Source organism: Macrotis lagotis, chromosome 2, assembly GCF_037893015.1.
Source record: "Macrotis lagotis isolate mMagLag1 chromosome 2, bilby.v1.9.chrom.fasta, whole genome shotgun sequence".
Classification (NCBI taxonomy): domain Eukaryota; kingdom Metazoa; phylum Chordata; class Mammalia; order Peramelemorphia; family Peramelidae; genus Macrotis; species Macrotis lagotis.
Window position 1 is genome coordinate 319,713,716 of NC_133659.1, and position 14,983 is coordinate 319,728,698.

General features: G+C 34.8%; 1 protein-coding gene across 1 annotated transcript in view; it reads right to left on the minus strand.

Annotated features, from left to right (window-relative positions):
• Positions 1-14,983, minus strand: part of LOC141515262 (sodium-coupled monocarboxylate transporter 1-like) — a 44,574-nt gene that overhangs the window by 10,196 nt on the left and 19,395 nt on the right. Inside the window, exons 5-10 of the mRNA XM_074226687.1 lie at positions 14,378-14,532; positions 10,649-10,789; positions 7,434-7,563; positions 3,288-3,376; positions 1,189-1,301; positions 356-423 (exon numbers count right to left, since the gene is read on the minus strand). Of these exons, the coding sequence (XP_074082788.1) occupies positions 356-423; positions 1,189-1,301; positions 3,288-3,376; positions 7,434-7,563; positions 10,649-10,789; positions 14,378-14,532 (696 nt within the window). The remainder of the gene's footprint in view (positions 1-355; positions 424-1,188; positions 1,302-3,287; positions 3,377-7,433; positions 7,564-10,648; positions 10,790-14,377; positions 14,533-14,983) is intronic.

Below are 14,983 nucleotides of genomic sequence, written 5' to 3' on the forward strand. Positions count from 1 at the left end.
ATATATATATATATATACATGTGTCCATATATGTCTATAAATACATATAGACAGACATGCCTACATATATAGACACATGCATGTATTACATGTATATAGAAAATCATGATGTTAGGCACTTTCTGTTTATCACAGAGATGTTGGATGGTGATAACCAATAGGCATTCCAAGATTTAATTTCTCTTTACACCCATACTTCAATGAATGATCATAAGCAGGTTTTTCAGCTATGAAAATGCCTCCTAGTGGCCAGAGTGAACAAAAAATAATCTGGTGTCATTTGACTAAAAAATAAATTTATTGATGATTTCTTATCATTGATTATTTTCCAGACTTGCCAAAATTCAACACTTACCTGTAACAAGGCTCCCATGAGTGACGCCAAGGCCGCCATCCCAATGCATAGGGCTCCATATAGGATACCTAGGAATAGATGGAAAACCAAGTTTTGATTGCTGCTGATAGTTGACATTCTCAATGGAATATATTCCTAATGGATTTTTTTTCCAAGTCAACAATAGAATGGGACGAATAATCACGGTGATCAAAGCAGGTAAAAATAAAAATAGGATGTGTTTTTCTGCCAGAAAAGCAGTTTGCAAAGTTGATAAATAATACCCTAGTGTGGTGTTTAGGATTAGTTGAAACACAAGATTATGTCAAGTAAAGAATCCCTGGAATTAATGGGGGGGGGTCATAAGCCTAACAACTATTGTATTATAAGTCTAATCTTCTACAGACATGTGTTTAGAGGAAAATATATATCTCCACCCCAGTTTAAACAGCAATAATAATTTGAATTTGCCAAAAGGTAAAATAATTGCCTAAGGAGGTAGGGATTGTCATCCTCTTCCTCCCTCTCCCATTGGGAACATGGGATGTCTTCAGGCAAAGATTGAATGATTACTTGATGATCATTATAAAAAGGGAATGCTAATTAAAATACAGGTTGAACTAGCTTGTAAATGAGCCTCTTTTCATTTCTAAGATTTTTATAATTCTCTGATGGTCTAAGAGTCCTTCCGAATCTAAATGCTTTCAATCCTAAACTTAGGATTTCACCTTAGAACAAAAATGTTCTATGTCCAGCCTAAACTGAGTCAGATTTCTGAAGAGAAATTTCAGTTTTGTAAACTTTCATTCCTTTGATGTTAGTTGAAAAAGGGGAGATAGTCAATGGACACTCACTTGTTCCTTTTGAAATCCAAGACAGAGTCTTTTCTGAAAGTGATCGGAAGTAAGGTTTGATGAGGTCTTCAACCGTTACTGCAGCCAAAGCATTGATACTGGAGGACACAGTACTGGGGAGACAAAGGAAAATCTTTCATTTTAAGTCTTCCACATTTTCATAAACATTATGAATACTAAGTACCTGAGGGAAGAAATTGTGATAAAAGGTAACAATCATCAATATTTAAGTGAATTTATAGGATCCTGGCTGTAGGACTGGAAGGAACCCTAGAAACCAACTATCTAAGGCAACATCTTATTTTATAGATAAGCACACTGAAATTTAAGGAAGTCAGATGACTTGCCCAAAGTTATGCAGGTAGAGAGTTTTAGAAGGATTTAAATCCAAGTCTCTGACTCCAGAGTAATGAGTTTCCACACTATCAGATCCCATGCTTTTCACACTCAGCTGAATTCAGTTCAATTGATAATCCAAACAACATTCATTGGGGGCTTGCTAGATCTGGGGGAGACAAAAATAAAAATAAGAGCCAGTGCTTGCCTTCAAACAGCTTATGTTCTCCTAGAACTTTTAATGTTACCTACATGCTTCCTGAAAGGTCAGAGGATCTGATTTTAAACTAGAGGTACCCTTATTCCAAACTCCCTATTGAATAAAGGAGGAAACCAAGTCCAGGGTTAAGGAAATGATTTGCCTCAGATGTCAAGAAGTGATAGGCCTGGGATATCTTGAATTCAATTTTTTGAGTTCAAATCTAGCACTTCTATGACACTAAGCTGCCTTTGAAATTCAGAAAGATCTGATTTCATAAGACTGAAGGAAAATATTTCTTTCTTTCTACCCATCCATTTTAAAATATACAAATATATTCACTTATATCTATCAATATATACATATGTATGAATATATATAGCTATCTACCCACCTAATTAGATATATTCATATGAATATATGTATTTATATGTCTAGCTAGATATATTCTTACATATATTATGTCTATGGAGTTGTCTAGCTAGATAGAAACATAGATATAATCTATCTAGACACATTGGATATATGTATTTATACATGTGTGTACATACATGTATGCCTGGGTGTATTATGCCTATATAAAAATACATTGCACATGTAGGTAGCTATATATTTTTAAGTATGTGTATATATCTATATTTTATTAGATATCCTCAAGATTTAATGAGTGGACTATTAGAGGCCATCTTCATTAAAATATGCTACAAAGGTGGGAGGCAGGGAAGGAAAGGGAGAGTCTGTATCAACAGTGTCTTTCCACATCCTTTTTAAAAAAATGAGATATTTTATTTATTTACTTTTCCAACTACATGCAACAGTAGTTTTCGGCTATTTTGTTTTGCATGGTTTTGAGTTTTACATTTTTTTCCATCCCTTTCTTCCTTCCCCCTGACAGAAAGCAATCTAATATAGGGTATACATGTATAACTATACTAAATACAGATTCATATTAATCTTCATGTACTTTCAACATATGAATTAGGCACCTTTTTTTTGAAAATGGATTTTATTGGTATTTGGAAATTATCATTAAAAGCTCTGAAGGCACAGTATTGCATGAAAAGTCATTTAACATGGAGCCCTTGGGGCAGCAAGATAGTGCAGTAGAGTACCTGCTCTGGAGTCAGGAGTACCTGGGTTCAAATCCGATCTCAGACACTTAATAATTACCTAGCCGTGCGGCCTTGGGCAAGCCACTTAACCCCATTTGCCTTGCAAAAACCTAAAAAAAAAAAATGGACCTTTGTCTGAAAAACCATCCTTGTTAAATATGAATAGGGTGATGACTACCAAGTTTCCTCAATGTATTGATTTTGTTTTTTGGTCCAGAGCAATCTACTAAGGAATAGAGGGTTCTCAACCTTGATTGGTCTAACCATTGATGAAATCATAATAGTTTCTTGAAATATTAGATAAAATACAAATGAAAATTGCATGCTTAGTACAATAGCTGAAATTCAGTCATAGCTCATGAAATATTAATTATTAATATTACTAATTATCATTGTTATATCCTTTTTAATCACTCTGAAATCACATTTCATTAATTACACAAAGACCATACCTCAATGTTCCACTGTAAGCACAGGCCACAAAGAGTCCTGGGAGTCCTGGATGATTTCGGAAAATGTCCAGCACCAGATAGGGCATGAGCTGAAAAAAGTTCAAGATTTACTAAGGTGTGTCTTATCATCAGGAATATACCATTCTAATTCCTGGTGAAGAATTGATCCACTGTTCACTTATCCATCATTGGCAGAGAATGAGTTAATTTACCCAAATGCATGTTTCAGATGATTGTTTAACTTGATGTCAATTTTTTTACCTTTTCAAAAGTAAATATTTCTAAATCATATTGCATCCTTTTACTTGTTAAAAAAGTAAATATTTGTAATTTATATTGTAAACTTTTACCTTTTTGAAAGGAAATATTTCTAAATTATACTGTCTATTTTTATTATGTGAATCATGGATTCTTATAAGCAATCTGATGACCCCTATTGACCCATTCTCAGAATACAATTAAATTGACAGTTGAAGGAAATACTAAATTTCAATTTAGAAGTTTATTTAGGTTTGCTTTTTTTTTCAAGGCAATGGGGTTAAGTGGCTTGGCCAAGGCCGCACGGCTAGGTAATTATTAAGTGTCTGAGATCGGATTTGAACCCAGGTACTCCTGACTCCAGGGCTGGTGCTTTATCCACTGAGCCACCTAGCCGCCCCTAGAAGTTTAAAAAAATAAAGTTTTTTTTCCTTCCAAATTCAAAGGCCTCCATTCCCACTCAAAATCTGTTTACAGGTCTTCAAAAAGTCCATAAACTCCAAGTTCACACATCCTGGACTACACTGAAGAGGGACTTGTAGATATATACAGTGCTAGACGAGTGTTAGCATATTAAAAGAAGACAAAGTATTAGAGCTTCTGAGACAGAAAATCATCAGGTACTGTCCATAGCTTTAATAGGGTATCAGCCTCTCTCCCACCATGTGGCTATTTACAGGTAATAGATAAAAGCAGGAATTAATGTTGGGTTAATGTTAATGTTCCAACACTGTCCTCTAAATTGTGGCTGCAAAGCTAATTGTCTTGGCCAGAGGAACATCAAGAGAACCAGATGAGAGAGAACAAACTAAGTAATTTAAGGGAGTTAGTTTTCCCCGAGTATCTATCTGGGTCTTCCCTCTATTGAATGTGTTCCTGGACAAATCTCAGAGATAGGCAGAGTCGTAGCTGTTATTTGTCCTTCATTCTCAAAGACGATCATGATATCAGGGAGGTGATGCTATGACAAGCACATGAACTCTGTGTGTGTGTGTGTGTGTGTGTGTGTGTGTGTGTGTGTGTGTGTGTGAATCTGTGCAATGTCACCAGCCTTACTTTCTCCTCTGGAGGGTCTGGGGTAGGGTGATTGCATCACAAGTGGAGTAACACAAGGACCATTCCCTTTTCTTTTTAGAATGTCTGTGCCTGAATCAGGTGTTCTAAACAATAGGTTCCTATGACCATGAAGCCCTAGAGAGGTCCTGGTACTGCCCTGAGATCAATTTCCTTTCTGTCATCCGAAGCTTTCTCATAAAGGTGGTGTGAAGAACAATAGGCAGCTATATAATTCCCAGAGCAGTGAAACACAAGGCTCTATGAAGACATAGATTGGGAAATAAAAAGATTAAGCAGCTTTCTCCCAAGCAGTTTTCTCACCTTTCAGACAGAAAATCCTTTTTATTGTTATTAGGATTTTCTGACTTGCGACAAACATTCAAAACAATGTTTCTGCAATAGTAACATGAAGGACCATGGACACCTCCCCAAGTAAGCTCTGTCCCACTCATTCATCTCAATTGAGTTGATTCTTAGTCAAGTGTGAAGGAATATATTTTACAGTTGGTTTGCACTAGACTCCTGGGGAGATGACTGTCTCACAAGTTTACAAATTATATCTTCACATGGAAAGAACACCGGAAAAGCCACAACTTCCCCCAGTCCTTCAAACAGAATTCTAAGCAAAGGTTGCACTAAACATTGGAGAATATATAATGCCATAATTTGATCAAAATTCTAGAATACTAAATCTAGTTTTTTCATAAAATAATTTCTATAATATTAATTTTTATCATTACAGCATAATATAGTGGTTAGACCCCTGTAATTGAATTCAGGTCCTGAGTTCATATTCTAGCATTTATTAACTGTAGGGGCCATGGTCAAGTCACTTAACTTATGTAATCTTCACTTTTGTCATTTATAAAATGGATATATTATATCCTATATATTCCATTAAAGTATGTTTTATAATATAACCAAAAATATAGTTTATATTATCATGCAATATAATAGCAATATTATATTTTATATGAGTGTAATAGAATATGATAGTAATGTTATGATATAATCTAATAATATATTATGTAATACTATATTATTATATAACAATGAAATAGTACTATTGTAATGTAAAAATGGGTATTATATATATAAAATAATATGTAAATAATTTATAAATACATTTATAAAGATATAAATAATATAATATATAAAATACTTGTACTGTATCACAGTATTGTTATAAGGAAAGTCCTCTGCAAACCTTATAGCATTATATGAATAAAAACTATTCTTTTAATTTCCTTAATGAAAAAGATCTGAGTCCATAAGTAGAGTCAATGGGATATCACTGTCAGGTAGAACGCTGATTAAAAAAAAATAAACAAGTCTCTGTGTGTGGATGCATGCACACACCTATACACAGGCATATGTGTATATGAAAGCTTGTCTATCATTTGACATGAGTAGAGTTTATCTCAAGGAACCAGGTTGCTTGAAATTATATACATGTGTGCACATGTGTATAATATACTCTTGAAATTAAATCTATTAATGTTTTTCTATATATAAACTCTATAAAATTTTTTCTATTTTTACAGAAGCATTTCATTCTAAAACAAGGGATGTTTTGTTAAATTTCATTCATTAGAATAGGTGTCCTTTTCCACTGGAAAATTTAATTGCCACAAAATTTTCAAATGTCACAAATTAAATTTTCGAAAGTGTATTTTATGACAATAACATGACTGAACCAGGAGCATTTGATTCACTGGAATTTTCAAAATTAGAATCCAGCAAATGTTGCTGGGATGAACCTGTTATCAACATCAATATGAAGCTACTCAGAAGACTGTCTTCAGGAATTTGTTCTCAGAAAAATCCACAAATACTCTTCCTGATAAATGGTTTCAAAGGATGTCCATGACCAAGGAGCTAGAAGTGAGAATTCTTTCACCGATTTTATATTCCTATGAAATTTGATCTGTAGAATTCTTACTAAATTCTTATTTGAGTTGTTATTCAAATAGAAATATTTCTACTTATTATCACATGCTCTCAAATTTTTTCTTCACATTTCTACATCTTTTTTTTTTTTAGGTTTATGCAAGACAACGGGGTTAAGTGGCTTGCCCAAGGCCACACAGCTAGGTGATTATTAAGTGTCTGAGGTCAGATTTGAACCCAGGTACTTGTGACTCCAGGTCTGGTGCTCTATCCACTGCGCCACCTAGCCACCCCACATTTCTACATCTTAATTTTGGATTTAGGGTTCTTCATACCACTAGAATATCTACAATATAAATTTGCCAAATTTTTTCTAGGAGTTTATGAAAGTGAGTTTCTAGTGTGTCCATCTCTTATGTGTTCACTATGCAGAAGTTCTCAAAGTAGATCAAGAAAAATAGGCTGCAGGGTGGCTAGGTGGCGCAGTGGATAGAGCACTGGCCTTGGAGTCAAGAGTACCTAAGTTCAAATCCGGCCTCAGACACTTAATAATTGCCTAACCCCATTGCCTTGAAAAATCTAAAAAAAAATAATAATAATAATAGGCTGAATATAAGAAAGATTAGCAGACTCACCACAATCCTTTTTCTGTTCTACCATGCTCTATTGGATATTGGTTAGTTTTGTTAATTTGTAAAAATAAAATGAAAAGGGGCAGCTAGGTGGCGTAGTGGATAAAGTACCAGCCCTGGAGTCAGAAGTACCTGGGTTCAAATCCAGCCTCAGACACTTAATAATCACCTAGCTGTGTGGCCTTGGGCAAGCCACTTAACCTCGTTTGCCTTGCAAAACCCTAAAAAAAAATAAAATAAAATGAAAGATCATTTTATAATCCTTGGTTAGTTCATCTAAGGAAGTAATAAGAAAATGACAGTACTGAACCTGGTCTAGGGCTGATACTTTCTTTGCTGTCCAAGGATCACAGTCATGGTATCTTGAGTAAAGGGCGAGCCCACACAATACTGCACAGGCAAGAATTGCCCAGAGTCCTATGAGATTTATGTAAAGAGACCTAAATGGAATAAACAAATGGTTAATAAATCAATCATTTACATTCAAAGAATTTTACAAACAAATTACAGCTAGATAGCACAGAGGATGGAGCCCTAAGTCTGGAGTCAGAAAGACCTGTATTCAAATTCAGACTCAGATACTGACTTAGCTGTGTAATGCTGAGTAAATTGTTTAAACTCTGTCTCAGTTTCCTCATTGTTATTGGGGGAGGGGGAGAATTACAATGCCTAAATTCCAGAATTGTTATGAAGATCAAATGAGATAATATTAGTAAAATATTTGCCAACCTTAAAACACTATATAAATGCTAGCTTTTATTTCTATTGTATTATTTATTCCTATATATATATATATATATAATATAAAACCTTGCAAAAGTCACTTAATACTCTTAATTTAACACTTCTTAGGCCTCATGTTCTTCATTTATGATATGAAGAGGTTGATCCAAACCCACTTAGAGATGAAATTGGAAGGAGATAATGGACAAAAAATAGTTTTCCAAGTCATAATATTCCACTATACTACACTGTAACATTTTCTAAGGGAGTTTTTAGTCGTAATTTATATTGCCCATGGATGTGACATCTGTCAATTTAACAAAACAGTAAGAGTTTGCTAATCAGTGTAGTTTGACCTGCTAGGTGGCAGGGTGGATAAAGCATTGGCCTTGGAGTCTAACTGTGTGACCTTGGGTGAGTCACTTAACCCTGATTGTCTCACTTCTAGGGCTATCTACAGTCTTCCTGATTCATATCTGGTCACTGGACCCAGATGGCTCTGGAGGAGAAAATGAGGCTGGTGATTTAGCACAGCACCACCACCCTCACTCCAATCCAATTCACATGCTTGTCATGGCATCACCTCCCTGAAATCGTGGTCTTCTTCAAAAATGAAGGACAAACATTAATGATCTCTTTACTATAAACATTTGCCTGTAACAATGGATCACACAAACTTCATAGGACATGGTGATTACATAAATCAATACCTTTCCTTTATAATAATACTATTATGACATGTCATTAAGTAATATATTAATTTATCATTATAAAGCATGCAAATGATATAATTATAAATTACATCTATTTCTCATTTCTTCTGTTCATAGCTTGCTAAACTAAGTCAGAGGGGATCCGCTGTTAATGAACACATTATTTTTTCTCATCTTTATCCTTTAGTTCAATGTTGCCTTTTGGTTTTACCTTTCCTCTAAAGCAAAGTCTGAACCATGGTCCAGTTGCCCACAATCAATCCAGAATTTATCCCTTGACTTTTTTGTGATGTCCTCTCACCCTTCTTCACAATTCAACCCATCTTTCCAATTAACTTTTATCTCCTAGTTTTATTTACATTAATACCATGGAGAAGTGGTTTATTATTATTATTGTAGGCTATGCATATAATTACCATCATTATATTATCAGAGCAACTCATGTTTACATCATGGTGGAAGGTTGCAAACCAAAATTGCACACTCTCTAGGACCACAGGACCTTTCCATTCTCTACATCTGGAGGATCTAATCTTTTAGTGGGGAAAATGAGTTTTTGGTTCTAAAGGAGTGATAATGAAGTATCTATACACTTCTGACAGAAAGGTGATGGAATCAGAATTAAATCTATATGTTTGGATATGGCCAGCACAGAAATTTGTTTTGTTTGGCTATGTAGACTTGTTTGAAGGTGTTTTTTTTTTTAAAGGTGAGGAGAGTTAGGCAGGAGAGAAAATCAATGTGTGCAGATTGAAATAAAATAAAATAAAATAAAATCTGCCTGGAAGCAGGTGCTAATGCCTAGGCAGTTCACTAACCACTAAGATAGACTACCTTTCACATTCATTTATGCCAAGGTGTTAATGCACCACAATAGTTTAATCCGTTGCCCCTCCTAGGGATATTTGCATTTTAATAAAGAACTCATGAAATACCCAAACATGAAGACTATATTTCTAAGGTCCAAGGCAGGTCAATGAGGAAGATTCTTTTTGTCTTAGTGTGCCATTTCCTCACATTACCTAATGTAATGAACCCCTCCTCTCAGTGAAAGACTGGTTCAATTGTTAAGTTTTATAAACATTTCTAAATCAATTGATAAAATTGTTGGGGAGGGTTTTATATTAATTCACACAAAGGCCCAAAGGGTTTCGGCTAAAAATATTTATATTCAGTCATTTCTCTCATATTCCAAACTTCATAACACCATTTGAGATTTTCTTGGTAGAGATGCTGGAGTGGTTTGTCATTTCCTTCTCCAGTCCATTTTTTTTTTAGGTTTTTGTAAGGCAAAATGGGGTTAAGTGGCTTGCCCAAGGCCACACAGCTAGGTAATTATTAAGTGTCTGAGACCGGATTTGAACCCAGGTACTCCTGACTCCAGAGCCGGTGCTTTATCCACTGCACCACCTAGCCGCCCCTCTCCAGTCCATTTTACAGATGAGAAAATTAAGGCAAATAGGCTTGGAGGATTTATCCAAGGTCACCCAGTTAGTGAATAAGGTCAAATTTTAAGACAGAAATTGAAGTCTCACTCCAGGTCTGGCACTCTATCCACTGTGACAAGAAGTATATTCACGTTTGAGACAGGATAGATTTGTTTATAAAGTGATTGGTCATGATCAGGAAGATAATAATTTTGGTGGTCATGTAGCAATTATATAAATTTTCAAATTTAAAGATAGAATAAAATATTTTATAATTATATGAAATAAATTTTGATTTGGAGATTTGGGAGCAAAAATTATCTAATAATTATTGCAAGCGTTTAATAAATCTAAAAAAAATGTGAGGGGGAGAAGATCAGATTAATCCAGAGGTTCACAACACTTTTTGTGGATGTAATTGAAAGGGATTCTTAGGACCACAATAATTATATAATTATATAATATCTATCTAGATGGAGAGAGAGAAAGAGAAAGAATAGATATATACATATATATTTACATATATATGGAATCACTGCCTACACTAAGCTGCCTCTTGTCATTAGCTTTATCATCACTGTTGTTATATAAAATAATAATATAAAAAGTTATAATCTGAAGGATATTTAAAGAGTATTAATATGTGTACTAAAATTTCTTACATTTTTGCATGGAATCTGTTTTTGCAAGAAATGTACCGCTGTACTTGGGATTGGTTAACGCCATAAATAGTGGTCCACGTGAAGGTTCCGCCGATGATAATTGTCCAAAAAGTATGTCTTTGCAAAGGGTTTGGATTGAAACTAAATGGAAAAGAATAGAAGAGAATGTCAGTCTGTCATACACAAATAGCAACACTGTTGAAATAATTCACAATTGAGGTTGTTGGAATAAAATATTGCTTCTTTAATGTTCAAGTTTTTGTGTAGATACTTATGAATGCCAATGCTTTTCAGTTTTCCTACTCCATAAAAGGATGCTATTGATTAAATCAGGGGTATCAAATTCTATATAAATGGGGCACCATTAATTTGTTTATAGGGATCTCTACAAATTGACTTAGTTTTGAAATGTAGAACTGCTCAAGTTTTTTTTTCCTTTAATTTTATGGAATAAAATAAGCATTTCCATAACATAGTATAATAAAAATAATAATTGCCTATGCAATTCACTAACCATGTATGTGCTATTTCTATTAAATATATGTACATTTTTAGAAACTTATTTTATTAGATGTTTCCCAATTACATTTTTAAGAAAGATTTTATTTATTTTGAGTTTAAAATTTTTGCCCTAATCTTGCTTCCCTCCCCCCACCCCCTGCAGAAGAGTCTATTAGTCTTTACTCCCGATTACATTTTTTTCTTTTATTTTTTTTAAAGATTTTATTTATTTTGAGTTTTACAATTTTTCCCCTAATTTTGCTTCCCTTCCCCCACCCCCCACAGAAGGCAGTCTGTTAGTCTTTACTCTCAATTATATTTTAATCTGGGTGAATCCAAAATAGAAAGTATTGTACCACCTGCAGCCCACACATTTGATGGCAGAGTATTAAATAATCTCTAAAGTTCCCTCCAAGTCAAGTATATTGTGATTCTAACCATTCATATATTTATTTAGCTTTTCAAAAAAACAGAGTGGTACAGAATAATAAAAACATATTTTTAAAAAACCTTTTAGTTCAACTGAAAACATTAAGAAGTAATATTTCTCTAGTTTAAAAAGTCTTTAAGCTTCTCCCCTTTTCTCTTCTTGGAATGGTGACCAATTAGTCGAGGACAAAAGGTCTTCCTAAATGAAATTGATTAAGGATAGAAATTAAACTTTAAACAAAGAATAACTCTGATCTTAAGATCTTTGCCTTCCCCTCAAATACTGAAGCAATTGAGCTGTGAGCTGCCCTTTTTTCATTTAAAAAGAAAGGAAATATTAATTCTGGGGTGGAGACCTTTAAAATACTTGAGGAGAGAAATCAAGAAAAGAATGTCATTGAAAGTCAATTTTAGGGGAATATAATGACTCCATTTGGTGCCATATTTGCTATTCATTATATTATATTATATTTCTTTTTTCCATGTAACACATCCCCTTCCCCCATCACTTTATAATTACAAACCAAAACAAAACCTTTGAATAGTTCCAAGAAGTCACTCCCATTTCTTTTTCCCATCTAAAAATGTGCCTTAGTGATTTAATAGATGTTAATTCGCTGGCCAATAAGAAACATACCATTTTCTTTGATCTGGGATAAATAATTTTGATAAAAGTCTTTGTAATATTTTTAGCATCCCCTGTCTTTTCTACAAAATGTACCATCTTTTGACCTGCCCAACCTGATCTAACCCAAGACTACTCAACTTGATTTTTATCCAAACTCTGATTCATGTAACTCCAAAGACCACACACACACACAATCTGTAGGATTATTAGACAGATATCGGACAGTCCATCATCTACTGATGATTTGTGCAACACCATTGAATGGTTAACTAAACTGCAGTGAACCTCTCTGTAACCTGTGATGGTTTATTTGCGCTAGTCTGAACCTGAAAATTCTTGCAACAGTGTACTAATTGTTATTTTGGAATATTAACTTTTGGAATATATTTGGAATATTCACTTTAAAATACTTTTAACATATTATTGCTTTTCCTTGTTCAACATTCCTATGTTATTTTATCTCATCTTGCCATAGAGGCAAACATCCAGGGGCAGCCAGGTGGCACAGTGGATAGAGTGCAGGGTTTAGAGTCAGGAAGACTTGAGTTCAAATTTGACCTCAGGGACTTACTAGCTGGATCACTGGGCAAGTCACTCAATCCTGTTTGTATCAGTTTCCTCATCTGGAAAAATAAGCTGAAGGAAGAAATGGCAAACTCCAATATCTTTGCCCAAAAAAGTCCAAATGGAATCACAGAGAGATGGACTTGACTCATAGCAACAAATCTCAATGTCCAGAAATCTATCATCTATACTGGTATATTCAATGTCTGTAAGGAATGATGTATAAAATGTTATCATTGGAAACTGTCCTATTCTTTCCACTGTTGCAACATTGCCTGGCACTGCTAATCTGAAACAGGATCATATTTCTATCTTATTACAGAATCTACAAGTAGTATATTAGAGCAATATTGCAAATACTATGCTAAGATGTTAAAATTATTCTTTTAACACCCTGTAGTTTCCCAATACTCTTGTTGCTCTAAGACTAAAATTGTCTGACACAGCTTAATCAGACCTGTCTTCCGAGTGCCCTAATCATCTAGGGGAAGCAAGTTATATTTAATTGGATATTTATATGATAAAAATCAATCTGGGAGTGTACACTATCTGGTGCAATTATAAAAGTACCATAGAAACCTATTAAATTAGCTCCAGATAGATTTGAGAGGGCTCCACATCATTCCTATCCTGGAGACCCCTTGAGCATTCTACTCTCCTCATCAATGAAAGAAACTGTCTAGCAGGCCATACATAACACTCTGATGTAGACAAAATGATGATGTAAAGTTCAGAATTCCTTGAATGATAAGCAGTGGGCCATACCTGTTAAACTCACTTATCAGTTCAAAGAATAAGGAATTTCTTTTGAACTATGACCATGGAGTTATGACTAGAGGTTTTCCCATTGAGGGTTCAGTCTCTCATGATGCACTTTCTGTGCCCCAATATTTATCATTTTTAGGAGTTGTGAGAAATTTCAAGTCTGAATGACTTGGCAAGGATCACCCAGCTAATACTTTCACACACACACACACACACACACACACACACACACACACACACACACACACAAAAGACTTGAACCCACACCTTGCTGCCTCCAAGGTCAGACTCCTAACCATTATGCCAAGCTGCATCTTTTAGTCTACTAACAACTGATAATGTCCCCTTATCACAGAATAAGGAAACTGGGTATCAGAGAGATTAAGTAATTTGCCCACAGTCTTTCAGCTAATAAATAACAGAAGTGGGATTTGAGCATAGCTCTCTTTCCTGATTCTAAGAACAGGATTCTTTCTAGTATAATAATGTAAGATCAACCCCAAAGTATAGAATATCAGCCTTAAATGTTTATTCACTATCTTACTATTTTCATACCAGCCTCACTACTATTTTACTTTATTTTATTTTATTTACTTTAGGTTTTTTTGCAAGGCAATGGGGTTAAGTGGCTTGCCCAAGGCCACACAGCTGGGTAATTATTAAGTGTCTGAGGGCAGATTTGAACTCAGGTACTCCTGATTCCAGGGCCGGTGCTCTCTCCACTGTGCCACCTAGCTGCCCCCCTCACTACTATTTTAAATGCTACTGTTTCTACTGAAAATTTATTATGCTTATTGATCAAATAACAAATCATATATTAAAAAGGATAAATGGAAACTTACTCCCAGAAGTTCAGTCTTCCTCCATGATAGGAATCATTTACAATTTTATTGATCCCACCTTGAACCAGAGTAGACTGTATGATCACCGATGAAAATCCTGCCACCATGATGCCAACTTGGAAGACATCTGTCCAGACAACAGCTTTGAGACCACCCTTCATTGGGAAAAAGTACATTTGGAACATTATTCTTCTGATGACAAGATCATAGATTGGCAGAAAATTCATTTGGAGAATCATGGATTTAGACCTGGAAGGACGTTATTTATTCTATCCCCCCCTTGTTTTAAAAGTGAGGAAACTGAGACCCACTTAAATTATTGTAAGTGTTTTAATGCTCAAGATTAAATAGTTGATAAAGGGTGGAGCTTGGATTTGAACTCCACTTTCCTGACTAGGAATCCAGCATTCTTCCTACCACATTCCCCCATCTGCTCAGAACATAGCACTGTATTCAAGATTTCTTCCTGAGAATTCCCAAGTCTTCTTTATTTCATCCCCTAGACCGACTCTCCTCCACTCTGCCCCTTCTATTACTGCCAAGGAATCCAACAAAACTGAGGAAGAAATAAAATTTTTCCCCTGAATAATTCTGACTTGACCCTCC